Raw genomic sequence first — 23268 nt, 5'->3', positions numbered from 1 at the left:
CGGGAAACTCCTGACAACGCGATAGTTGTGACATACCGTGGAACGACCCAGGCAGGTTTTTTATGACACAAAGTGAGACAGCCACAAAGTAAATTCATCATAGGTTAGGCAAATATAAGTAAACTAATCAATAATTTATTTACCACACAAGATGAATTTGAAAAAAGCAATAAAACAAGATGTTATATTAAAACCTCCCCAAGAGAGGAATTAATTAGGCTTGGGCCTCTAAGAGAGGGTCTAATATGAGAAAAAAACCTACAAGAATTTCAAGTCTGAAAAGCAAGGTGCAGCAGCTCAGATCACGACTCGAATCTAAATAATCATGACATTTTTCTAACATTGTTAAAAATGTCACAACGTTTCACTATGGCGGAGAACGTGGCTCAAGGAATTTAAACCCCAAAGCCGTAGTTGTGGTAACCTTGGGTTACCAACTCGGGCAGCAAAGCCCTACCCACCTACCAAACGATGCGGATCGCTTAGAGGCGTTTGTTACACACCCACCCACCACGGGAAAGCAGCTTACCATGAAAGAGATGACCACAGAGAATAGAGATCGGAGGTGTGACCCTGTTTACATAAGAATCAGTTTTTTGGAATTTAATGAGTGAGCCCTGTCACCTCTTTCCCATGGAGATTTTTTTTCCATGAACGGGAAAACCACTGACGAGATCACAGACCTAGTCGTGCTGGCTATGCCAGACATATTTTTGGTCGCTTTCCCAACAGTGTAAACCCGTGGCACAACTCCAACCAACCCTTTTAACTAGACAAGAGGCCTCGGAGGAAAATAGTTGGTTTGAAACTTTCAATCTATTCGACAAGAGAGGCTCACCAGCTAGTTTGATGAGAAACTATTACGTAAACACTGACCAAACCAACATAAGTGCCTAACAGCAGTTACTAAGTAGGGAGATTACAGTTTCATTCGCACTACCTTCCTCAATTCCATGAAGGAAAGTTCGGATCAGTATGCATCCAAAAACAAACTACCCATCGTATTCCCCTTCAGAAAACTTGTTCTCTGGATAGAACACTGCAACCACTATGTTACTGTCAAATTTTCTTCCGTTCAAGCTTGCCCGAGCTCGCGAAGCAGCATCAGTGTCCACATACTCCAAGAATACCTGAAATTTTTAATTAGCAAATGTGACCAGTTATCAACAACGATGAATACCAACTAAACTAAAAATTATTCTCATGTGAAATAATTTATGAGAAAAAAGAAAAGGTTGAAATCCACTTGTTTCCTAGAAAAGGAAAATTTGGAACACGGTCCACAAATCATGTCCTCAAGTGCAACCATAGGGAAGTAACGGCTCACCTTTCCCACCCCTGGAGTTTGCTCCCCATCTGGTCCAGGCCGTGGGATGACAACGTTTACCAATGTTCCTGCCCAATGGAAGAATTGTTAAAATTAATCAATTAGCAAGAGAACCAGAGACTATTGTACAACAGTCAACAAGGCAAACAGGTCAACCAAAACAAGAAAAAAGGCGCCCATTGATGTGAACATTAAACGAGGCACCATTTGGGGATTAAAACAAGTTGGATGAATACCATATTTTCCACCTTCTCCTCTCATGTCCTCCATTATGTCTTCAAATTCCTCATCATCCTTCAATTCATCCGCACTTACAACTTGCGTTAGGCACACAACCTTGGTAGGGAGAGCACCTCCTTGAAATACAAGCCTCTGCATGGTAATGTTACAACGCGCAACTCAATTAACTAATTTAAACACACACACACACAGAAACTGATCACAAATTGTTTTCAGTGATTCCGAGTTTCCAATGAAGAACTAAACAGATTTGGAAAAAAAGAATAAAGAAAACTATTCCATACTCCCACTAACTCACCCAAGGAAATAATGAATAACTGCCCCAGGAAACACCCCTATATATTCTTGAAAGGTAAAACCGCAACAGGCAACAAGGCCTCAAATGTGAAAAAAGTGGTCATACTTCCAGTGGCATAAGCACCACCCAGTGTTAGGGCATCCAAAATAGTGTATAGTCCCAGCCAGACAGCAAAACATTGTTGGTTCCAGCCTCAATGGTGCTAGAGTTGCACCAGAAATGATCAAGCATATGGTAGGACATGTACTCAAGAGAGAGCAAGCATACACAAAGATGGGGAGTGTGTGTATGTGTGTGTGTGTGTGTGTCTGCGTGCATGCACGTGCCTTACCTGCAAAGCTACTTGCTGCTGTGCCTGTAACAACACACTCTCCTGCTCAGGCCTAGGCTGGGTGGTTCCCTGATTTGCACGCCGGACTGTGAGAGTTTTATCACCCATCTTAATGCCATTAAGAGCAGCACATGCAATGTCTGTAACACTTAGATCCTGATAGACGCAGAATGCATAGCCCTTTGAATTCCCTGTTTCCCGGTCCTTGACAAGATCAAAACCACGAAGAGGTCCAAAAGACTCAAGTAACTCCCTTATTTGTGCTTCTGTGAAGTAATAGGGAAGCCCACCCACGAAGATTCGATCAGGACCCTCTAGCCCACCAGCAGAACCAGGACTTAATCCAACAGCTGCCAAGTTTAGATTGGGATTAGGTTGGCTTGGACCTAGTGCTGCCGCCAAAGAAGGATTGTAATCACTGGGCCTCCTCACTTTGACAGGTGCTCCCTACACAATTGAAACAAAGAATCAGGTAGAGCATGCCAAACAAGCACCTTATGAATATCAACTTGATTATTTTATACTATAATTTTTAAACGAAGAATTCAGTTACTCATGGCATGAAGCAAAGACTCGAAGCTGGGAAAGAAAAACGACATGAATAACTATGGTACTAAGATATGGATATGAAAATGATGTGAGAAAGTACAGCAACATGCTGGAAATTAATCTACAATATGCACGCAAATAAATGATTACAATTATTAACCTTGTCCCACTTTCCTGATAATGGAGAACCTGTGACCTGAGGGATGCATGGTTACCAACCTACAGGTAAAAGGGGCTATCCCATTAGCGCTCCGGCACTTACAAGCGAATTTTGTCAGACATACCTGCTGTAGAATAATAGCTCTGTGATCTTGTATTCTGCTATTACTATAATGTGTTAGGTTTCATTCTTATAACATGTATTGGGTTTCATACCACCTGTAGGTGGCAATTCTGCAATTAGTCCATCTTATATTTGACACACCATATGGTGGCATTCATTATATGTCATGATCTACATGTGTTTTGCAGTAACAATGGTAATGCATGCTAGAGCGCCATTTATAATATGTTATAATCTGCAATAACCATAATCAAGGGTTACATATATTAAGGAAGGTTATGCATGCCACCCCCGCACAGGAGATCATTACGGAACAAAGGATCTCTCTCAATGCTTTCTTCAACCTTTGTCTTGATGGTATCAGAGATTGGGCAACTTTCACCTTTGTTCTTTAATCTCAGGTTTTTTTATTTATAGTTTTCTTTCTTCTTAATTATATTACATTTTCTCTTCCCTCTCATTTCTCTTTGTTTCTTGACTCTTATTTTCTCTTTCATTCCTAGAGTCAAATTTATCAGACACACGTTATCGTGAGATTTTCTCCTTTCATAGCCACATGCATCAAGTTTCATCCGTTCTTGATTTCTTGAATATTTCTCTGTTTACCCTGTTTAGCCAACATGAAATATCTAAGTCAGATATCAATTTGATACAGCACTTTGTTAACATTAAGTACATTTCAACTAAAAATATTTCTTAATGTTAAAGCTGTTAACGTTCTTGTTCATTTTTTAAAAATATGGGCAGTGATCTGATATGTGCCTTTGTTCAAAGTTCCAAACCAAACTCAATTCTTAGTTGTACTATATTTTGCAATAATAAGAGCACTTCAGCGCTTGTTGGAAATCCAGTCTTTCATAACAGATCAATGCATACAGAATTGGATACCATTTTGAACACAACAAGATTGAATATGAAATAAAGATGAAGTTAGCTGATTAAGAATGGCAGATATCTTAGTAATTTCAAAATGGACAGGTTTCATTTCCTAGAAGATGAGTTTTGCAGTATAAATCCCCAAGCACAATTCAACGAGCAACATTAGTCATTCTATACAAACAAACAGTTCTGTTATTTCATATAGTGTTCTTGTAATATGTACGGGGCTTCATTCTTATAATATATGCACCGGGTTTCACACGGAGTTACCGGAAGCTTCTTAGATAAGTGAGAAGCTCGCTTCCCGGAAACTCGCTTCGGAAGCGCGATACTCCTCGCTTCCGAAACTTGATGAGAACCTCGATTCCCCCACGCATTTCCTATGCTTTTCACAAGCTTCATTTATTCTTATTATATGTTCTCTTACTCAACTTTTCATGCTTTTTGTGTGTTTTCTCTGACTCTTCTCACTCACTTCCATGTGCTTTCGCTAAATTGGTAATCATCATTTTTCAGATTTTGTTAAAAATTTAATTTTTTACACTAAAAGATCATGAAATTTAATATTAGTCACTTTTATTTTAGTTTTTATTTGTTTTATTTTTATTTTCATTCAATTAAGTGGTGGGCACTCAAAGGAGCTAAACAAGGAATGTTCATAGAGCAGGTAGTTAAGGAAGCTGATTGGTGTCTCGAGAATGATTCAGAATCAATGTGAAATAAGATAGCGGGTGGCATGAGAAAGGTGGCTAAGGAGGTATTGGGTGAGTCTAAAGGCGGTGCACCGCTAGGTAAGGATACATCATGGTGGAACGAGGATGTCAAATTAGCTATTAAGGTTAAAAGATAGTGTTATAGAAATCTAAGTAAGAGTCATGATAATGAGAATTTGGAGAAATATATGATAGCAAAGAAGAAAGCTAAAAAAGTAGTTCGAAACGCGAGGGATAAGGTATATAAGGAGGTTTATGACAAGTTGGATACCAAAGAGGGCTAGAAGGATATTTATAGGCTTGCAAAAATGAGAGATAGGAAATCGAGGGATCTGGGTACGGTTAGATGTATCGAAGATGAAACGCAAAGGGTTTTAGTCAAAGATGAGGAGATTAAGGAGAGATGGAAAGATTATTTTGATAAGCTATTTAATGAAAGTCATGCTCAGGATCTTGGAGACTTCTCCATTCCTTTTCATGAGATGATGACTTCATGCGCAAGATTCAAAAGAAAGAAATTGCAGAGGCTTTGAAGAAAATGAAATCAAGAAGGGCAGTTGGCCCAGATGGTATACCTATCGAGGCTTGGAAATGCTTGGGAGAGAAAGGTTTAGAATGGTTGACAAATCTTTTTAACAAGATTTGGCAGACAAATAAGATGCCTAATGAGTGGAGGAAGAGTACTTTGGTGCCTCTATATAAAAATAAGGGTGATATACAAGATTGCACAAACTATCGTAGTATAAAACTCATGAGTCATACTATGAAACTTTGGGAGAGGGTGATTGAGTCTAGGTTGAGGAAGATTGTCATGATATCGGAGAATCAATTTGGTTTTATGCCTGGAAGATCAACTATGGAAGCTATACATCTTCTTAGACAACTTATTGAGAGAAATAGAGAGAAGAACAAAGATTTGCATATGGTTTTTATTGATTTGGAGAAGGCATACGATAGAGTACCTAGGGACGTTCTCTGGTGGACAATGATGAAGAAAGGTGTTTCTCTATGTATGAAGGAGTAGTAACCAATGTCCGCAGTTTAGAGGGGTGACAACCAATTTTCCTATAACGGTTGGGTTACATCAAGGATCTGATTTAAGTCCTTTCCTATTTGCTATAGTGATGGATGAGCTTACGAGATCAATTCAACAAAATGTGTCGTGGTGTATGTTGTTTGCTGATGATATTGTTTTGATTGATAAGTATAGAGTTGGGGTTAATGCTAAGTTAGAATTATGGAGACAGACATTGGAAGCAAGAGGTTTTAAGTTGAGTAAGAGTAAGACAGAATATATGGAATGTCGGCTTAGTAAGCAACGAAGTAGTCATGGGAGTGTAATGAAGCTTGGTGAGCAAGAAATATCGGCGGATGATTGTTTCAAATATTTGGGATCTATCATTCAAAAGTGTGGAGAAATTGATGGAGATGTAAATCATAGGATAAAGGTTGGGTGGATGAAATGAAAAAGTGCAATTGGAGTGTTGTGTGATCGTAGAATGTCATTGCGGTTGAAGGGAAAGTTTTATAGGACAACTATTAGGCCCGCTTTGCTATATGGTACGAAATGTTGGGCTGCCAAGAGACATGATATTCAAAAAATGAGTGTAGTTGAGATGTGTATGCTTAGATGGATGTGTGGAAATACAATAAAAGATAAGATTCAGAACGAGGAGATACGTAAGAAGGTAGGCGTTGCACCCATTGAAAATAAGATGAAAGAGAATCGTTTACGGTGGTTTGGACATATTCGGCGAAGGCCTAATGATGCTCCAGTTAGAAGGATGGAGAAATGGGAAAATATATTAGTTAAAAGAGGTCGGGGTAGGCCTAGGAAGACTTGGATGGAGATGATAGGAAAGGATATGAATGCTTTGAACCTAACCGAGGACATGGCATTGGATAGAAATGATTGGAGGAGAAGGATTGGAAGACCCAGAATGATTTTCTTTTTTGGTTCATATCGCTGACCCCAATTGTTTTGGGATGAAGGCGTAGTTGTAGTTGTTGTTGTTGTTGTTGTTGTTGTAATTCCTCGCTTCCCGCTTCCTATATATTTTAAAATGCATTGCTTCTTGCTTCTCGCTTCGCGTATCGTTTCTCGCTTCCACTTCCTAGTCTGGCAACCACCTTTAAGTGATAATTTTCTATTTAGTTCATACTATATCTGAAGCCAACCTATGGTGGTATGTGTACTGTGTAATATGTAATAATCTACTATGTATTTTGTAATAACCCTTAACAAGGCTTTGATATATTAATGAAATTAACGTGAAAACACAGGAGGCTATTAAGAGAGAACTTTTCTCAGTACTTTCTTCATTCTTCCTCTTCCCTTCCTTGAAAGTTTATCGATTGACAGGGATTCGAACCTGCAATGTCCCTCTTCACCAACCAAAAGTTGATGTTCAGATTGCTTATAAAATCCTTGGATATAAAAAATAAACTATCTTATCACATCAATAGCAAATAAACACTTCATGTTCAACCAAAAAAGAAAAGATAAAATGCACCCATAACATCACCTCTTGAGTGAAAAAAGAATAGGTGCATCCATTGCACCCACTTTTCAGGACGACAAAGAAATACTTTCTCCATAAAATATGAAATTAACAACAAAACCTTTACAAGGAACAGCTAACCAGGATTAAGAACAATTTGCATCAACTTAGTGGGATTTCCCTTCTTATCCCATTAATTGCAAAAATACATGCCAATCCTTTAATTGGATGACTTGGCCAACCACATCAGCAATTTCATATTTCTATCCTCCTCTTTTTATTGCAAGCATCAAATGAATGTTCCCCATCCTCTCCGTTACAATGAACAGCATTTTATTGTCATTCAATCATAATAAAGAGGAAGGATAAACCAAAAAACATAAAAAAACAAGCTTAAATTGTTCTTCCTTGATAAGGCATCCACAAACTTCAAATATTAATTCAAACTTTCAAAGGTTTCAGCATTAAGGTATTCACAAACTTCAATTATTGATTCAAAGGTTTCAGCATTAGCGTAAAACACAGCCAAAGATGAATGTGTATGAGCATGTCACATTGCAGGTACCAACTTTAAATGAGAAAAGCAAAACCTCAAAAATAATGCCATCTAAAGCCATCGCATTACTGGCTTCCTCAACAGATCTCATCTCCACAAACGCAAATTTCTTTTCATGGTTTATGTAAACATTGACAACCGCATCACCTGAAGTAACCAAACTCACAGTAAGTCATTGCAACACCCCTCCCATCAAAGCACCAGAAAAATAAATAACAAATAATTAGAGAAACAGATAAAGATGGAAAGTCATCAAGCAAACCTGGACCAGCAGTGTTCCCTCCAATAGCAGCCATAACCTGGCTAAAAAAGATTGCTACAGACTGCAAAAAAGAGGAAAAAAGTGTATCAGCCAATAGTCATACAATCAATTGAAGAATAAAATCAACAAGAACGAACAGTGAAAAGGCTACATCCAATGATCTATTCTTTCCCCAAAAAAAAAAAAGATTGTGCAACCCTGGAAAGTGAGAGTTTAAAAAGGCCTCAACAATAACAAGATCAAAAAAGGCAAAGTACATAACCTGTTCATTGGCTGTAGGTGAGAGTCCTCCAACATACACACGGCGAGCATGACGAGTAGCCTAACAGAACCAAGCAGATGTTGTCACTGTAAATCTATGTGATCGTACAATTAAATTAATGCAAAAGTGGATAAGTCCATACCTGCTGTGTCATTGCTTGGACAGGCACTATTGGGAGGGCTGGAAACTGGAAGAGCAGACCAAAAAATTTTATACAACGAAATTAGCACAATATAAGCAAGGGCGCCTAAGAATAGAAGATACCTGTCCAGTTCCCACTGGGAACATGTTCGGAAACATCCCAGGGATGGGCTGCGGAGCTCCAGCTACTTGCCCTGAAAGTTGACAAGAATTCACAGTTTACAAACAAAAGGTCATATTATTGAATCTTATCATGAAAAAGTCAAGCAATACGCAGTGCATCACCTTCATATCTGCTCATACGAGATACGTCCTAGCTGATATGCCTTTCATAAGAAAGAAAACGTATCCAAAACAAAAGAAATACATTATTTCTAATTACTCAAGGAAATATTTGTAAGACTACCAAAAAAGTAATAGTTGCCGGTTGAAGACGAACAAGATCCATCAAACCGGTGCACTGAACCTCCTTGAACATTAAAGCTACAGTAGTCGGCTCACCCATTGGCACCACAGTGGGACAAGTAGCCCAACATTGCCTTCTCACAACAACATACAGACACAAAACAAACAAACAACCACCAAAAACAAGAAAACAACCAAAAGGGCTCTCAGTTTCAGAATAAAGTACTGAATAAACAACATAAGAAAAAAACACCCAATATAGCAATATTTTATGATCCTATGTAAATATGAAATGGATAAAGAATAAACTTTAGCTTGCCCACAGGACACTATGAAAATTCAACATGAAGTTGTTAGCAAAACAAAAATAATGTAGAAAACCGTACTGCTAAATGGACAGAAAAAGAAAATACAGACCTGGCACAGCAGCACCAGCAATCAATGCCGCATCTGGAGGACCCATGTCAAAACCACTTATCCGTTTGCTGCAGGCACAAATAAACACATAATATAAGTGAATTTTTAGATAATAAGAATTATTATCAGCAACTGGATAGCAAGAGCATGTAGTTGTATACCAGTCAAACATAAGCAATATTTGCATCTATCTCGATCAAAAAAGCAATTAGGCTCAGTTTGGGAGCCGGGGATGGGAGGAGATAAGAGTGGAGATGGTATTTAAAGAGGGTGTAATTAATACCACCTACCCCTCACAGGTGTTTCGGAACACTGTTTTGGAAGATGAGAATTGTGTTCGGGTGGAGATGAGAGTGGAGATTGGCCATTTTAAACTACATCCTCAGAAGGATGTTGTAGACAACTCCAGCCTCATCTCCCATTTTCATCTCCACTCCCATCACCCCTCTCATCCCCTCTCCAACACCGGCTCCCAAACAGAGCCTTAAAAGCAGAATGTTTACATAAAGATTGATAGGTAAAAAAGGAGTCGTCATACCTTTGGAAGTAAATAAATAGAATAATCACTAAGTTATTCTTTCTTAATACTTTGAGAGCTACATTTTTTATGTTGTGCAGTGTGTTATTGGTGTAAAATAGTGTATGTTGTAATGAAATGAGAACAATCTCACAAACCACAACACAATAGGGTCTGTGCACAAGAGGCAAGAAGATAACCCAATATGGGTTGAAACACCAAATGCCACTAAGGGCCAAACCAACACTTTAAAAAAAATAATATTATTGCATGTGTTATGCACACAAAATGCATAAGATAAAAAGGGGAAAAGACCCCATTTTTATATGGCAGTGAGAGACTTCATTCTAGTCATTGGGGACCTATGTCACATAGGTGCGGGTGCGGGTGCGGTCATTCGGCACTTTAAAAAAACTTAGGTGCGGGGGTGCAGGGAGGGTATATATATAATTTTTAACAGTTTTAAGTAACACTACGTGTATGTGTGTGCATTTATGTATTTATATACATAATATAGATATAACTATGCATTTATGTATTTATATACATAATATAGAGATAACTGGACTTGGTTAGGGTTAACCAAATCTACTTTTGCACAAAAATGGACCTTAGTGTGGTTGACTTCACCTGACACAAAGGAAGCCGTGTCCAAGTGTCGCACCCGCATGGGTGCAGGTGCAGTGACCTGTTAGAAGACTCTGTGTTACATAGTTGGAGACTCTATTAGTCAAGAGCTTTAGTCGTTGGGGACTCTATTAGCCAAGGACTAAAAAGCCCTTGACTATTACACTTATTACAAAAATAAATAATAAATAAATAAAAGACAGTTTTGCCCCTAAGGGGCAGATTCTATTACAAAATAAAAAGACTAAAATACCCCTAAGGGTATTACCTATTACAATTATAAATGAGTACATGTATAATGTATATATATTACTATGCATTTATGTATTTATATACATAATATAGAGATAACTAGACTTGGTTAGGGTTAACCGAATCTACTTTTGGACAAAAATGGACCTTAGTGTGGTTGACTTCACCTGACACAAAGGAAGTCGTGTCCAAGTGTCGCACCCGCATGGGTGCAGGTGCGACACGGGTGCGGTGACCACCTGTTAGAAGACTCTGTGTTACATAGTTGGAGACTCTATTAGTCAAGAGCTTTAGTCGTTGGGGACTCTAGTCAAGGACTAAAAAGCCCTTGACTATTACACTTATTACAAAAATAAATAATAAAAAAATAAAAGACAGTTTTGCCCCTAATGGGCAGATTCTATTACAAAATAAAAAGACTAAAATACCCCTAAGGGTATTACCTATTACAATTATAAATGAGTATATATAATGTATATATAGTATATATATACCAAGCACAATATCTTAACACACACACACACTCAAATTCACGGTGCCACAACAGAGAGTTTGCCAAGGAGGAGCTGAAATTTTGGTGACAGAAGCACTTTGGTGAAGAAGTCCGCCAATTGATAATCAGATGGTACATATGGCAATGTAATGGTATTCTTCAAGAATTCTTCTCGGACATAATGGCAATCCATTTCACTGTTCTTGGTTCGCTCATGAAATGCGTGATTGCCTATGATGTAAATTGTGTTTTTGTTGTCACAAGATAATCTTGAGTGTTCTGTTGTGTGAAGTTCCAAGTCCTCTAACAATTGTCTCAACCACACCAACTCAAAAGTAGTAGTTTTCATAACTCGGTACTCTACTTTTGTGAAAGATAAGGACACCTTCTATTGTTTATTGCATTTTCACAAAATCAAAGAATCACCTACAAAGTAGTTGAGCGTCTGGTCATTCACATCTCCAACCCAATCAAAGTATGAATATGCAATGACCTCTAACGAGGAAGAAGATGACAAAAATAAATCATAACTAATAGTATTTCTAATATATCTAATAATCCTCATTACAACATTCATGTGCACTATAGTAAGAGCATACTGAGATTGACTAGCAAAATAAATGCACAAATAATATCAAGTTGAGTAATAGAAAGGTAAGTTAAAGCTTCAATCATTTGTCTGAATAGAGTTGGGTCCTCCAGAGAGATTCTTCATCATTCTTCTTCATCTTGGCATTGATGATGTGCAATATCAACTCGTTTTTCATCAGAAAGCCCTGATCGTTCTATTATCTCGGTTGCGTACTTAGTCTGTGATAAAAAATAGCCACAAGGTAAATATGCAACTTCAATACCAAGAAAATAATGTAAAAAGCCATGATCTATCATATCAAAATTAGCTTTAACAAAATCTTTGATATGACTAACTCTCTGTTTATCACTTCTTGTGATAATCATGTCATTTACGTAGAAAAGCAAGATTATTATACAAGCATTAAGACTTAACAAACAATGGTGTCTCAGTGTAACAAGATTTAATACCTAGTTGAATCAATGAATCAATCATACCAAGCCTTAAATGCTTGCTTTAGGTCATACAAGGCTCATTTTCCAATTGATTCTATAGTAACGAGAGTTCTAGCAATAGTTGTTGGAGCAACCGGAGCAAATGTTTCTTAGTAGTCTATTTTGTACTCTTGACTATACCCTTTAACTACAAGTCTAACTTTATATCACCCTAATTTCTCATCACTTTTGATTTTAATTTTGTAAACCCATCTACATTCTATGTTTTTTTCTTTTTAAGTAATGTTTGAATTTTTCAAGTTTTTGCCTTTTCTAGAACTTCTAACTCATTCTTCGTGACCCTAATCCATTTTTTATGATTCTTAATATTATAATAAGACGGTTCTACATATGAGTGAATGGCTATAAAACAAGCTCTATACTTGAGTTTAAAGGAGTAAGAACACAAATCTACTAGGAAATTTGAAAATCCTCATGGATCTTCTAACACTAGATGGATCTATGTCTTGATTTTGGGAATATCTTTTTAAGGCACATGGAGGATGATCTTCGGTACGATGAGTGTAAGTTTGCACTTTATTATGTGATTCAACTATGTCATTAAGACTTTCACATTCATTCTCATGTGCATCATGAGTGTCCTCGTTGCCACTCTCATGCACATCATGAACGTCATCATCATTATTCTCATGAATACTATCATTGTCAACAACTTTACCATGCTCATTAGCAAGATCAAAAAGAAAGTAATACTCACAATGTTTCTTAGATTCCTCCTTATCACATTCTTTTCAAGGAAAGTAGCATTTCTTGAAACATAAAGTTTGTCCTTTTTAATTTCATAACATCTATACCTTTTTTTATTTTGGCATATCCCAAAAAACAAAAGGAATAGCTTTAGCAGAAAGTTTGACATTTTTGTTAGTAAAGACAAAGTATTTACAACAAAAAACTTTTAATATTTTATAGTCGGGAAGAGTTTTAAATAATTTTTCAATAGAAAAAATATTTTCAAGAGTGATTGAAGGCATTCTATTAATCAAATAAAATGTCGTAAGAGCGGCTTCGGCCCAAAAACTTTTAAAAATATTTTTGGATATAAGAAGAGTCCTAGTGGTCTCAACAATATGCTTATGTTTCCTTTTGGCTAGGCCATTTTATTGAGGAGTATAAGGACAAGATTTTTTATGAATAATTACATGAAGGACAAGATAATTTTTTAAAACATTTAACAAAAATTCTTCTCTAGAATTATATTTAAAAATCTTAACGTTTGCTTTAAATTGATTTTTAACATAGTGGTGAAGTTTTTTAAAACAATCAAATACTTCATATTTGGGTTCAAGGAAATATATTCATGTATGTCTACTATAATCATCCACAAAAATAACATATTATGATACTCCTCCCTTAGATAGAACTGAAGCTGGTCCCCATGCATCCAAATCTAAGTCACACGGACTCGGCTAGGGAGGCGCCGCACCCGAGTCGACACGCCCCAACACGGGTGTGGCTTAGGACACGGCCCGGACTCGGTCAACGACGAGTCAGACTCGGTCAATGAATCGAGGCCGAGTCCGTCCTCGTTTTGGACTCGGTCAATGTTGATCGAGTCCAAATGTCCATTTTTAGGGCAAAAAAACAAAAAAAATGATTTTTTTATATATTTTTTAAAATATATATATAGCATGAGTCTCAAACAAAAGCCCCAGAAAAAAAAAACTGGGGGGCGATGCCCCCCTAGACCCCCACCCGCTGACCGCGCAGCGGGACCCGCGCCGGGGGGAGCCCCTGGACCCCTCTTTCTGCAAGGGCAAAAGTACAATTTGCAAAGTTTGTAAAAACACTCATGCTGGTGCCAAACTTTAGAGGATAATATCGACACATATGCACACACTGGATATATTATTATATATATACATATATATATAGTCGTGTCCCTGTGTCCAAAATTTTTGAAATTGCACCGCACCCGTGTCACACACATGTGACATAGATCCAAATGTACTAACTCAAATGGTTCTTTAGATATAACATGACTAGATCCAAAAGGTACAGATTTCATTTTTCCAATAATAGAATCTTTACAAGCTAAATCCATTTTATTACAATTTGCAAGGAATGGAAACAAATGTATTTTTGACATACTAGGATGTCCTAATATCTTATGCCAATTTTTTGTCTCTTTTTCACAAAATTACAAAAAACATGTTTTGAGAGTTCAAGATTGTCCATAAAATAGAGATCTCCACTTCTACGCTCTTGCCCAATCGGTTTACCGGACTGGAGATCATGCACCAAGCAACCACTAGATGAAAAAGATATCTTGCTATGAGAAATGGATAGGAGATTTAAATTTAATTTTAGCAACATTCCAACATTTGGTACATAAAAGGTTTGATGTTTTGGTAAAATCCCAAAACTTTTGATTTTCAAATTCCATCGGCGGTTGAAACATAAGAATCATTTGGCTTAATATGACATTCGGATAGTACGGACTCATTTGGAAGGATGCACCAAAATCAATAAACCAAGAAGTCTTATCAGGAGCAATGCATGTGGACACGACCCAACTGGAGAGAGAAGATGCTTGATTTTTTAGTAGCGATTGTAGTGCCTCCATGAGTTGTGCTAGTGACATTGAGCCAACGCTTTTTGAACTTTCTTTTCATCTCTTCTCCTTTTTAGGCAAAAGAGCATGATGTGACCCGGCTCATTGCAAAAATGACACATTATCTTCTTGTATTCATAGTCCTTTGAGTTTCTTCCAAAGTGAGGAGTCTTGTAAGTTCTTATGTGATTTTTGGGTCATGACATAGACGAGTCTTCATCTTTGAAAGAGGAGGGTTTCTTCAACCTATTCTCTTTCATAGTTAGTTCTTCTAATGTTTCAACTATGGAGAGAACACTTCTTCTATGCAAAAGTGCAGGCTTAGTACCCTCAAATTTGGGTCTAAATTGATAAAAATGTTTTGTATTAATTTGTTTTTCACGGAGCTCTATATTCATGGGACAGTGTCATTTAGGATCTAAAAGAGTTAATTCATCCCAAAAGAAAGATAGAGCATTGTAATATTCTCTCATGCTCATGACTTCTTGGGTCATGGTCCTAACCTTATATTGAAGATTACATACATGAGTGATGTCCTTTAAAGAATACATATCTTGAAGATACTTCCAAGCATCACTTGCAAAATCAAGTTTGGCTAACCTAGAACATTTTTTTATATCAACACTATGGATGAGTCATGCCATAATCTTGGCATGGCCCATCCTTCATTCCTTTCAATTTTTTCATATTCAGCAACGGCTTTGCTCATGTCGTCTCCATAAAGTGGCATTTTTTTACCATTGTCAATCTTTATAAGCTTGAGTTTGGGCTCTTTCTCGGTCTCATCCATCAAACCCCATAAGCCTTTGCTCAAAATTTGATGTTTGACAATTGATGCGCACATTACATAGTTGGAGTCATTTAGTCTCACAGAAATGGTAACAACGTTCTCTCGGTCCTCTTCCATGGTGATGTCACAAGAGTTAAGGAGAGACAGAAGAGACCAAGAGAGAGAGGAAAGAAGATGAGAGGTACAATGCTCTGAAGAACCCCACAAACTCACGATCCACAAGGTCACGTTCACACGAGCAACTTGTCTTCAATAGTCAATTCACCAAAGCTCTAATACCATGTAATGAAACGAGAACAATCTCACAAACCACAACCCAATAAGGTTTATGCACAAGAGGCAAGAAGATAACCCAATATGGGTTCAAACACCAAATGCCACTAAGGGCCAAACCAACACTTTAAAAATAATAATATTATTGCATGTGTTATCACACAAAATGTATAACATAATAAGGGGAAAAGATCCCATATTTATACAAGTAAATGGGAGTGAGAGACTCCCTTCTAGTCGTTGGGAGGCCTCAACGACTCTATTAGTCAATGAGTAAAAAGCCCCTGACTATTGCATTTATTACAAAAAAAGACAGTTCTGTCCCTAATGGGCAGATTCTATTACACGGTAAAAAGACTAAAATACCACTAGAGAGTCTTACCTATTACAATTATAAATGAATATATATAATGTATATATACATTACATATATTATATATAAAAATATATTGACAAGGTACAATATCTTAACATATGTGTGTGAGCAAATTTGAAATGAAGAAGTGTAGAGAGAAAGGGTAAAGAAGAGGGAGACATTGAAGAGTTAGAAGGAAACTTGCAAAAGTATTAAGGCAGAGAAAGAAGAATCTACTCATTCAGTTGATCCCTAGTTATGTATATAGTTACCCTTGAGACAAAGCAGATAGGTTAAACTGTTTGTGGGGTAAAAGACAAAAAAAACCTGTACAGTGTACACAACAAAAAGATGATATACAAGATTCCAATATGAATAAACCCTTCTACCATTCTTATTCTTATCCTGTCAGCCAAGGCTCAACAAACACCACATACCCACAACAAGTGCAATGATGAACACTATTTTCTGCAACCCATCAACTGCCTACCTAGGAAGTCAGAACAAAAGGCAACAATAACACTTTGTGATGAAGATCCAAATAAACTCCAAGTTTTGTCCAAGAAGTAACTATTCCAACCTACAATAAGTAGAACATTCCTCGCATCTAAACTTTGTATAGAATGATCAGAAAATGTGTCAAACACCATCCACACTATCATGAATGATCCATCCACACCAGGGCTTTCTAGTAACTTTTACGTGAGCCGAGGGTATTATGATATATTACAGTTTTCTGATATTTCTTGTAGTAGCATAACAAAATTAAACCTGCTATTCCGACAGATTCCAGAAGGACCAGATCAGGCCACACCAACCACCAGTACCAACACCCATACAGCCAAATGTGGTCAGTTTTTTTCAATTTTGTGCACCCATATGTTTTCTTATAGACGAGGAAATTTGCCTTCTGTTAAACATGTAAAACGTACTAAAATTTGTTTGTTTTTTGTTCAGATAATGTTAAAACCAAGCAGTGGTTCAACCTCGGATGCAACAAAAACCAGCCAGGATGCCGATGGAATTCAGATTCTTCGTAAACCTTTAGGACAGGAATACCCCAATGTTGTTTAATGCACATTCAATGGTTATAATGGATGCAACCAGTTTCACTGATATCGCCAATATTTTGAAAATAGTGCAATATTATCAGCAAATTCTGGTCAGCCAATAATATTGGCAAAATATCATGATATTTTCAAAGTATTGCCAGAAATAAAAATATCGCAATAATACCATGATATATCACTATAATTTTGCAATTTTTTTGGAAAAATCTTACTTTTCTATATTTTAAGACCAACTTTTGCATTTTTTTGCTTCTTTTTTTAGATTTTAAAAACTTTTCAAAGTTATTTCCATATATTTTCCAAAGAATAACTATTATTTTCTTATATTTCTTATTGTTTTTTATATGTTTATAACTCCCAGAATTTTCCCAAGATTTTCCAGAAAAAAAAAACAACTATTGAAAATCTGAGAAAAATCTTCGGCGCCTTGAACGATATATAGGTGACTACGGATACAACTAAGGCTGAGCAATGATTCTGGAGGTCCGACAAGCCAAACAGCTCCAGCCCACCTTAGCTTGGGTTTGCATTAGGGTTTTAGGCCATGAAGCTTTAGGTACTAGACGAAACCCAGCCCATTCAATGATGGGTTGAACATAGGTCAGACTACAGGGTACCAGGCTGACCCAATGGGCCTTAGTTAAATAACATCATCTAAGTGTTCAGTTTTTTGCGTTGTTTGAGAAGGGAACAATGGTTGTAGTGTCGACAATGGGTTTTAGGGCCTATGAGAATTGAGAAATTTCATGTTGGTTGTGTTTGGGGGAGGAAGGGAAAATGGTAGAAGAGTGGTTCTTGGTGGTCATTTTCTTATCACTTTTGGTTTTGTCATCCAAAATATAGAGGTGTTTTTTCCTGGAATTAATGGTGGTTTGGTTGATGTTGGTAGTTCTGAAATTGATATGGGTCAATGAATTTGAACTCACTGGAATTGCAAAAGTAATGAAGATAAGAAGGGTGGGAAAAGTTTTTTGGAGTGTTTGTTAACTTTGGTTTCATTTAATCTTGTTTTCACTTTCTTGCATTAGAAAATGTTAATTATATTTTCTTGCTTCCCAATTGCTATAAAATATAAGTCTTTGTTGGTTTGCTTATTCTCAATTGTTGTTGACAACTTTATATTTAGTCAGTTTCCCATAACTGTAATTATCCTGTTAAGACCCAGCCCAAACTGCATACCCCGTTGGTTCAGTGGGACATGGGTTATCTTTGAGACTCAGGCCCTAAGAAGCAAAAGCCAAAACCCAGCCCATCAATAAATAGTTCAGGCCATCTTGGGTATTGGTTACTCCCAAAACCCAACAGGCCTAACCTAAACATGTCCAGGACAGGCCAGGCGGGCAACAGTATGCATGTATGATGTGGTACATATGTATGTAATATGTGTATGTATGAAAACAAATGGTTTGATTCATGTATTCACTAAGTGATATATAGATGACATATGGCAGACAATTTTTCAACATGTGCATTATGGGGATGCAATGTTGTGAAAAGCGTTGAGGCATAGTGTAGCGCTTCACCAAAAACTGAAGTGAGGGGCGTAAGGCGTAAGCCTCAAATTTTAAAAAAAAAACTTAAAACCCTTTTAAAACTATCTACAAATACAAATAAATAAAAGAAATGCTTTATTGATGAAGTAACAACCAATAAGAAATGGAAAATCTAAAATAAATACCGAAAAACATAAGCTAAATATATAAAAGCAACATTAATGCAACAACTTAATCTATGCAAGTATTTAAGAAATAAAATATGAACATTCAAATAAAAAAATTGGCTAATTGTAACTATCAACAGAGATAAGTAGGTATTATACAGTCTTCTTCTTCTTCTTAAGAGACGAGACACCCGAGAGAGGGAGAGGCGAGATGCAAGAGAGAAGAGGGAGAGTCGAGATGCAGAGAAAGAGGAAGAGACGAGATGCAGAGAGAGGGAGAGTCGAGAAGTGAGAGAGAAGGAGAGACGAGATGAAAAGAGAGGGAGAGGCGAGAGGCAAGATAGAAGGAGAGACGAGATGAAAAGAGAGGGAGAGATGAGATGAAGAGGGGGTCGAGAGGCAAGAGAGAGGAGAGGGAGAGTCGAGATGCAACGAGAGGGAGAGTCAACATGCAGAGAGAGATGGAGAGTCAAGATGCAAAGAGAGGAGAGGAGAGAGGCAAGATAGAAGAGGGAGAGTCGAAATGAAGAGAGAGGGAAAGACGAGATGCAAAGAGAGGGAGAGTCGAGAGGCGAGAGAGAGAGGAAGAGGCGAGAGGTCCAACCCTAATTAGGGTCGGGCCTCTCGACCCCAATTTCTTGGTCAAACAGGGGCTTTGACACCCATTTCAGTGAGGTGTGCACCTTAGGGCTTTCGTGCTTTTTACATGCACCTCAAGGCACAAAGGGCCTCGCCTTGAGGCGAGGCGAGTTTTTAACAACACTGTGTGGATGTTATTCACACGGATACTCATACAAACTCTAAAATTTTGATAAAGGATGTAGGGCACAAAAAAGATCCACGTTTAATCATTTATAGTTTTATACTAATTTTCCCTTTCAAGGCATAGAGTAAATCTTCCTCTGAATTTTGCTTACTAAGTACTATTGCACATAAGATGCTCAAGCATGGAAACAAAAGTTAATCTCATTAATCTGCATGCAATCCAACAACCATCAATTTTAAGAAAACAACCACTCTAACTCAAAAAAAAACTGTGAAGTTTCTGTAAGTATCCATAGAAGCAATTTCAGCAAACATTATAGAAACACAAGCTGCTACCCTAGCAAATAGCAATTACCTCTTTGAACCTGAGCGTGAACGGGACCTTGATCTATGCTCTGATTTACTCTTAGAAGGAGATCTAGATCTATGCCTACGATGTCCTTCTCTATCACGATCATAACCTCTGTGCCTGTATTCACATTCACAAACATTGACGTTAATAAACCCCAAAAAGAACAATGGAAAGACAGATTGATGCTCATTCAATTATCATTGACATTCCTACATCCCATCTTTGAAATCCATCATTCTTCCCAGTGCATCGCATCAGCATAACAATAACTTACAGATTTCATTTTGTTAAAATCCTATATAATAACGGACAACCAACTTTAAAAACGGATAGTAAATAACATAGTACAAGATATTTATAATGACATAATACGCAGGTGATATGCTTGGAGCTTTGCTGCCCATAGTAACATTTCAATTGAAGTCATAAACACAAAGTAGTCAATAATGTGATGTAAATTAAATGCAGTCATAATTCCAATCGCATCACCTATCAGAGGCACGGCTTCTGTGATAATCATAATCATCACCCCTATCACGGTCTCTTTCTCTCCTCTCACTGTGGTCTCGATGGTGTCTATCACGATCCCTGACCCTCTCTCTCTCCCGCTCCCTGTCTCTACTTTTCACATAATCTCGGTCGTATTCACGAGAGGCAGACTGCAATGAACAAAGCATGTCATTCGAAAAGGCTTCAGAAAATAACAAACCATGCAGTTGACAAAAAAAGGAGGGAAACCAACTTCACGAAACATAAATGGTGGATGCAGATCGGAAACACCCAGACCATTTGACATGTGCTTGAAAATGATGTCTAGCAATCAAGCATATGAGAGCATTAGACAGTTAAAACTCACTAAGGAAGAACTTTTCCAGTATCAACCATCGATAATAGGAATTAACTAAGTCAATTTTGATAAGTGTGTCCATTTAACATGTGAAACATCTGAGAGAGTATGACCACACATAGATTTTTCTTTTACGGCGCCCATAAATAACATAGCACCCCACGAAATAGGAGAAAGCTATGAAGGCCACTCTTGATAATTATATCACCAGTCAAAAGCCAAGTAACTACGGTTTATTGTAAATAGAAAAAAGAACGGTAGCTTGATTTTTTTCTCGAAACAACTCAAAAATTGAAATCTAAGCTAAAAACATATATGAAAAAACTAAATCTAATATAAAAACAGATGAAAAGGGCAAGGAATAGCGATCCGCCCATCGTTACACCGTTCAGAAATAACAAAACTGCGCTATACAGCACATTGTAGGGATGAAGACAGAAAGAGTTCGAATTGATACTTCCTTCGGAAATCACAAAAACCCTAACTCCAAGTTCGCATGTTCCAAAGGGGGAATAAGAGTAATAAGACAAACAAGCGAATAAAACGAATCAAACTTTCTCATAGATAAAGAAAGATGGGTTTCATCGTAATAATTTCTTTGTGCACTAAATGTTAGGGTTTTGATATACTCCAGAAAATTCTCAAGAAACGCCTGGATAGAGGAGCAACCAGAATAGTTCACATGCTCTCTTGAAGCGACCGAGACCAACCAACGATCGACGACATTGATCAGGAAAAGGAAGAGAGATACCTGGCTTCTGTGATCTCCGTAATCATTGTAACCTCCCCCTCCTCCACCTTTGCGTGGAGAAGATGAGTAGTCGTTGCACCCATCGCCGTTCCCCTGGTATCTCCGATCGTAATCAGGCATATCGCTTCGCTTTCTCTGCTAGGGCTGGGGTTAGGGTTAGGGTTAGGGTTAGGGTTTGATCCGTGAGGAAGAAGAAAGGTGGGGGGGTTAGGGCTTGGGAGATGCTAGGAGGAACCAGATGAAGCAACGACGGGTAGGATTCTTTTACTCGGACCGCAAGCAACGAAGATGCCGACTCGAACGGCGGGCAGGGCGGAATTTATAGGTCGTGATGAGCTGGGCTTGAACCCAATCTGATGTTTATCCGATCAGAATCCAAACCTGCCCGCCTTGCTGCGGAGTGCGGATCCCAGCAAGAAAAATCTTATATTGGAAAAAGAGGTAATATATAGAGAGAGAGAGAGAGTAATAGGTAGCTGCTTCATCCATACGAGCCTAAACAAAAACGCACGCACTGACTGTCTATCGAGCTTGCTTCTGATGGGCGGTCAACGCGCATAAACTGTAAAAAGCGCAAACAAATATTTTTAATGGTGCTTCAAAACGCAGCTAAAAAGGTTTTAGTTAATATCGGGTGCATCTCCGTCGACCTATTAAACCCTTTTTTTTTTGCGTTGTTTTTGTGTGCTGACAGTCTATCACACGTATAATGGATGGTCAGTGTGTGCGTTTTCTTTAGGCTGCTATGGATCAAGCAACTACCAGTTTCTCCTGGATTTTGCATTTATATAAAGAGAGAGAAATGGAAACTACTAAACCGTCATGGTGCTAATGCTACTGGATTTTCGTGTTTTTTCAAAAAATTGACCATACAGATACAGATATGAACCCAACTGCCTGCAATTTTCATAAATTTTTAAAGCTCTAAATAGCATTTTTTCATCCAAAATGTATAATCCAAGTGTCAATTTTAAGTAAATCAATCATGTTAAACACATCTATGGGGTTAGAATTGCAAAAAAAATACAAAATTCAATAGCATGTTTTATTTAACATGTTCTCATATCTCTCTCTCTCTCTCTCTCTCTCTATATATATATATATATATATATATATATATATATAGAGAGAGAGAGAGAGAGAGTAACATGGAACATCGAACATGTAAAGTGTTTGATGTTACGGCAAACCAACATGCACGGCTGATCTTGTATGTGCACTTTTAGCACATTTAGCAGCAGTCTAAGACTGTGCTAAATGTCAAAAAATCAATTTTTTTTAGCGTGCAATGCACGCTCGACCCTTTGACTAAAACCCATTTGATGACACAGGTTTTCGTGTGTATATATATATATATATATATATATATATATATATATATATATATATATATATATATATATATATATATATATATATGAGCAATATTTGCTATCCTTGCAGGCAAGGACCTTAGTAAAAAAAATGTTATTATTTTTTTAGTGTTTTTCACATATATATAAACTAACATTTGGTTCATGTTTACTCGACTGTCTGGTTTTACTAGGGTTGAAAAATCAACCAACTACAATGTACTAGATTTTCAAACTTCAAAAACAACCTGTTTTTATGTTCAAAAACTATAATCGATGAGTTGATTCCTACTATTTTGACTAAAACACATCGATGATGTCAGATTTGGTCAAAACAATCCTCCTCTACGAGTTCTAACTAGG

At 37.4% G+C, this 23268-nt stretch overlaps 1 protein-coding gene across 2 annotated transcripts; it reads right to left on the bottom strand.

Moving 5' to 3' along the window:
- Window positions 1–797: 797 nt before the first annotated feature.
- LOC149847639 (splicing factor U2af large subunit B-like) lies at window positions 798–21867 on the bottom strand. Of its 2 annotated transcripts, none has more exons than XM_090016207.1 (13): window positions 21554–21867; window positions 20445–20614; window positions 19959–20072; window positions 9165–9232; window positions 8466–8536; window positions 8344–8388; window positions 8202–8261; window positions 7940–8000; window positions 7691–7824; window positions 2197–2643; window positions 1564–1699; window positions 1328–1395; window positions 798–1130 (listed from the first exon to the last, which is right to left on the bottom strand). In XM_090016207.1, exons 1-13 carry the CDS (start codon window positions 21671–21673, stop codon window positions 993–995), a joined length of 1632 nt encoding a protein of 543 aa, XP_089872333.1. In that variant the 5' UTR covers window positions 21674–21867; the 3' UTR covers window positions 798–992. The 2 variants fall into 2 exon arrangements, with proteins under 2 accessions (XP_089872333.1, XP_089872969.1); XM_090016843.1 differs by having other exon boundaries at window positions 7712–7824.
- Window positions 21868–23268: the final 1401 nt, after the last annotated feature.

The sequence above is a fragment of the Nuphar pumila genome, chromosome 1 (genome assembly GCF_984573655.1).
Source record: "Nuphar pumila chromosome 1, dmNupPumi1.hap1.1, whole genome shotgun sequence".
Classification (NCBI taxonomy): domain Eukaryota; kingdom Viridiplantae; phylum Streptophyta; class Magnoliopsida; order Nymphaeales; family Nymphaeaceae; genus Nuphar; species Nuphar pumila.
Note: the sequence above shows the minus strand (reverse complement) of the source record. Positions and strands in the feature narration are given on the sequence as shown.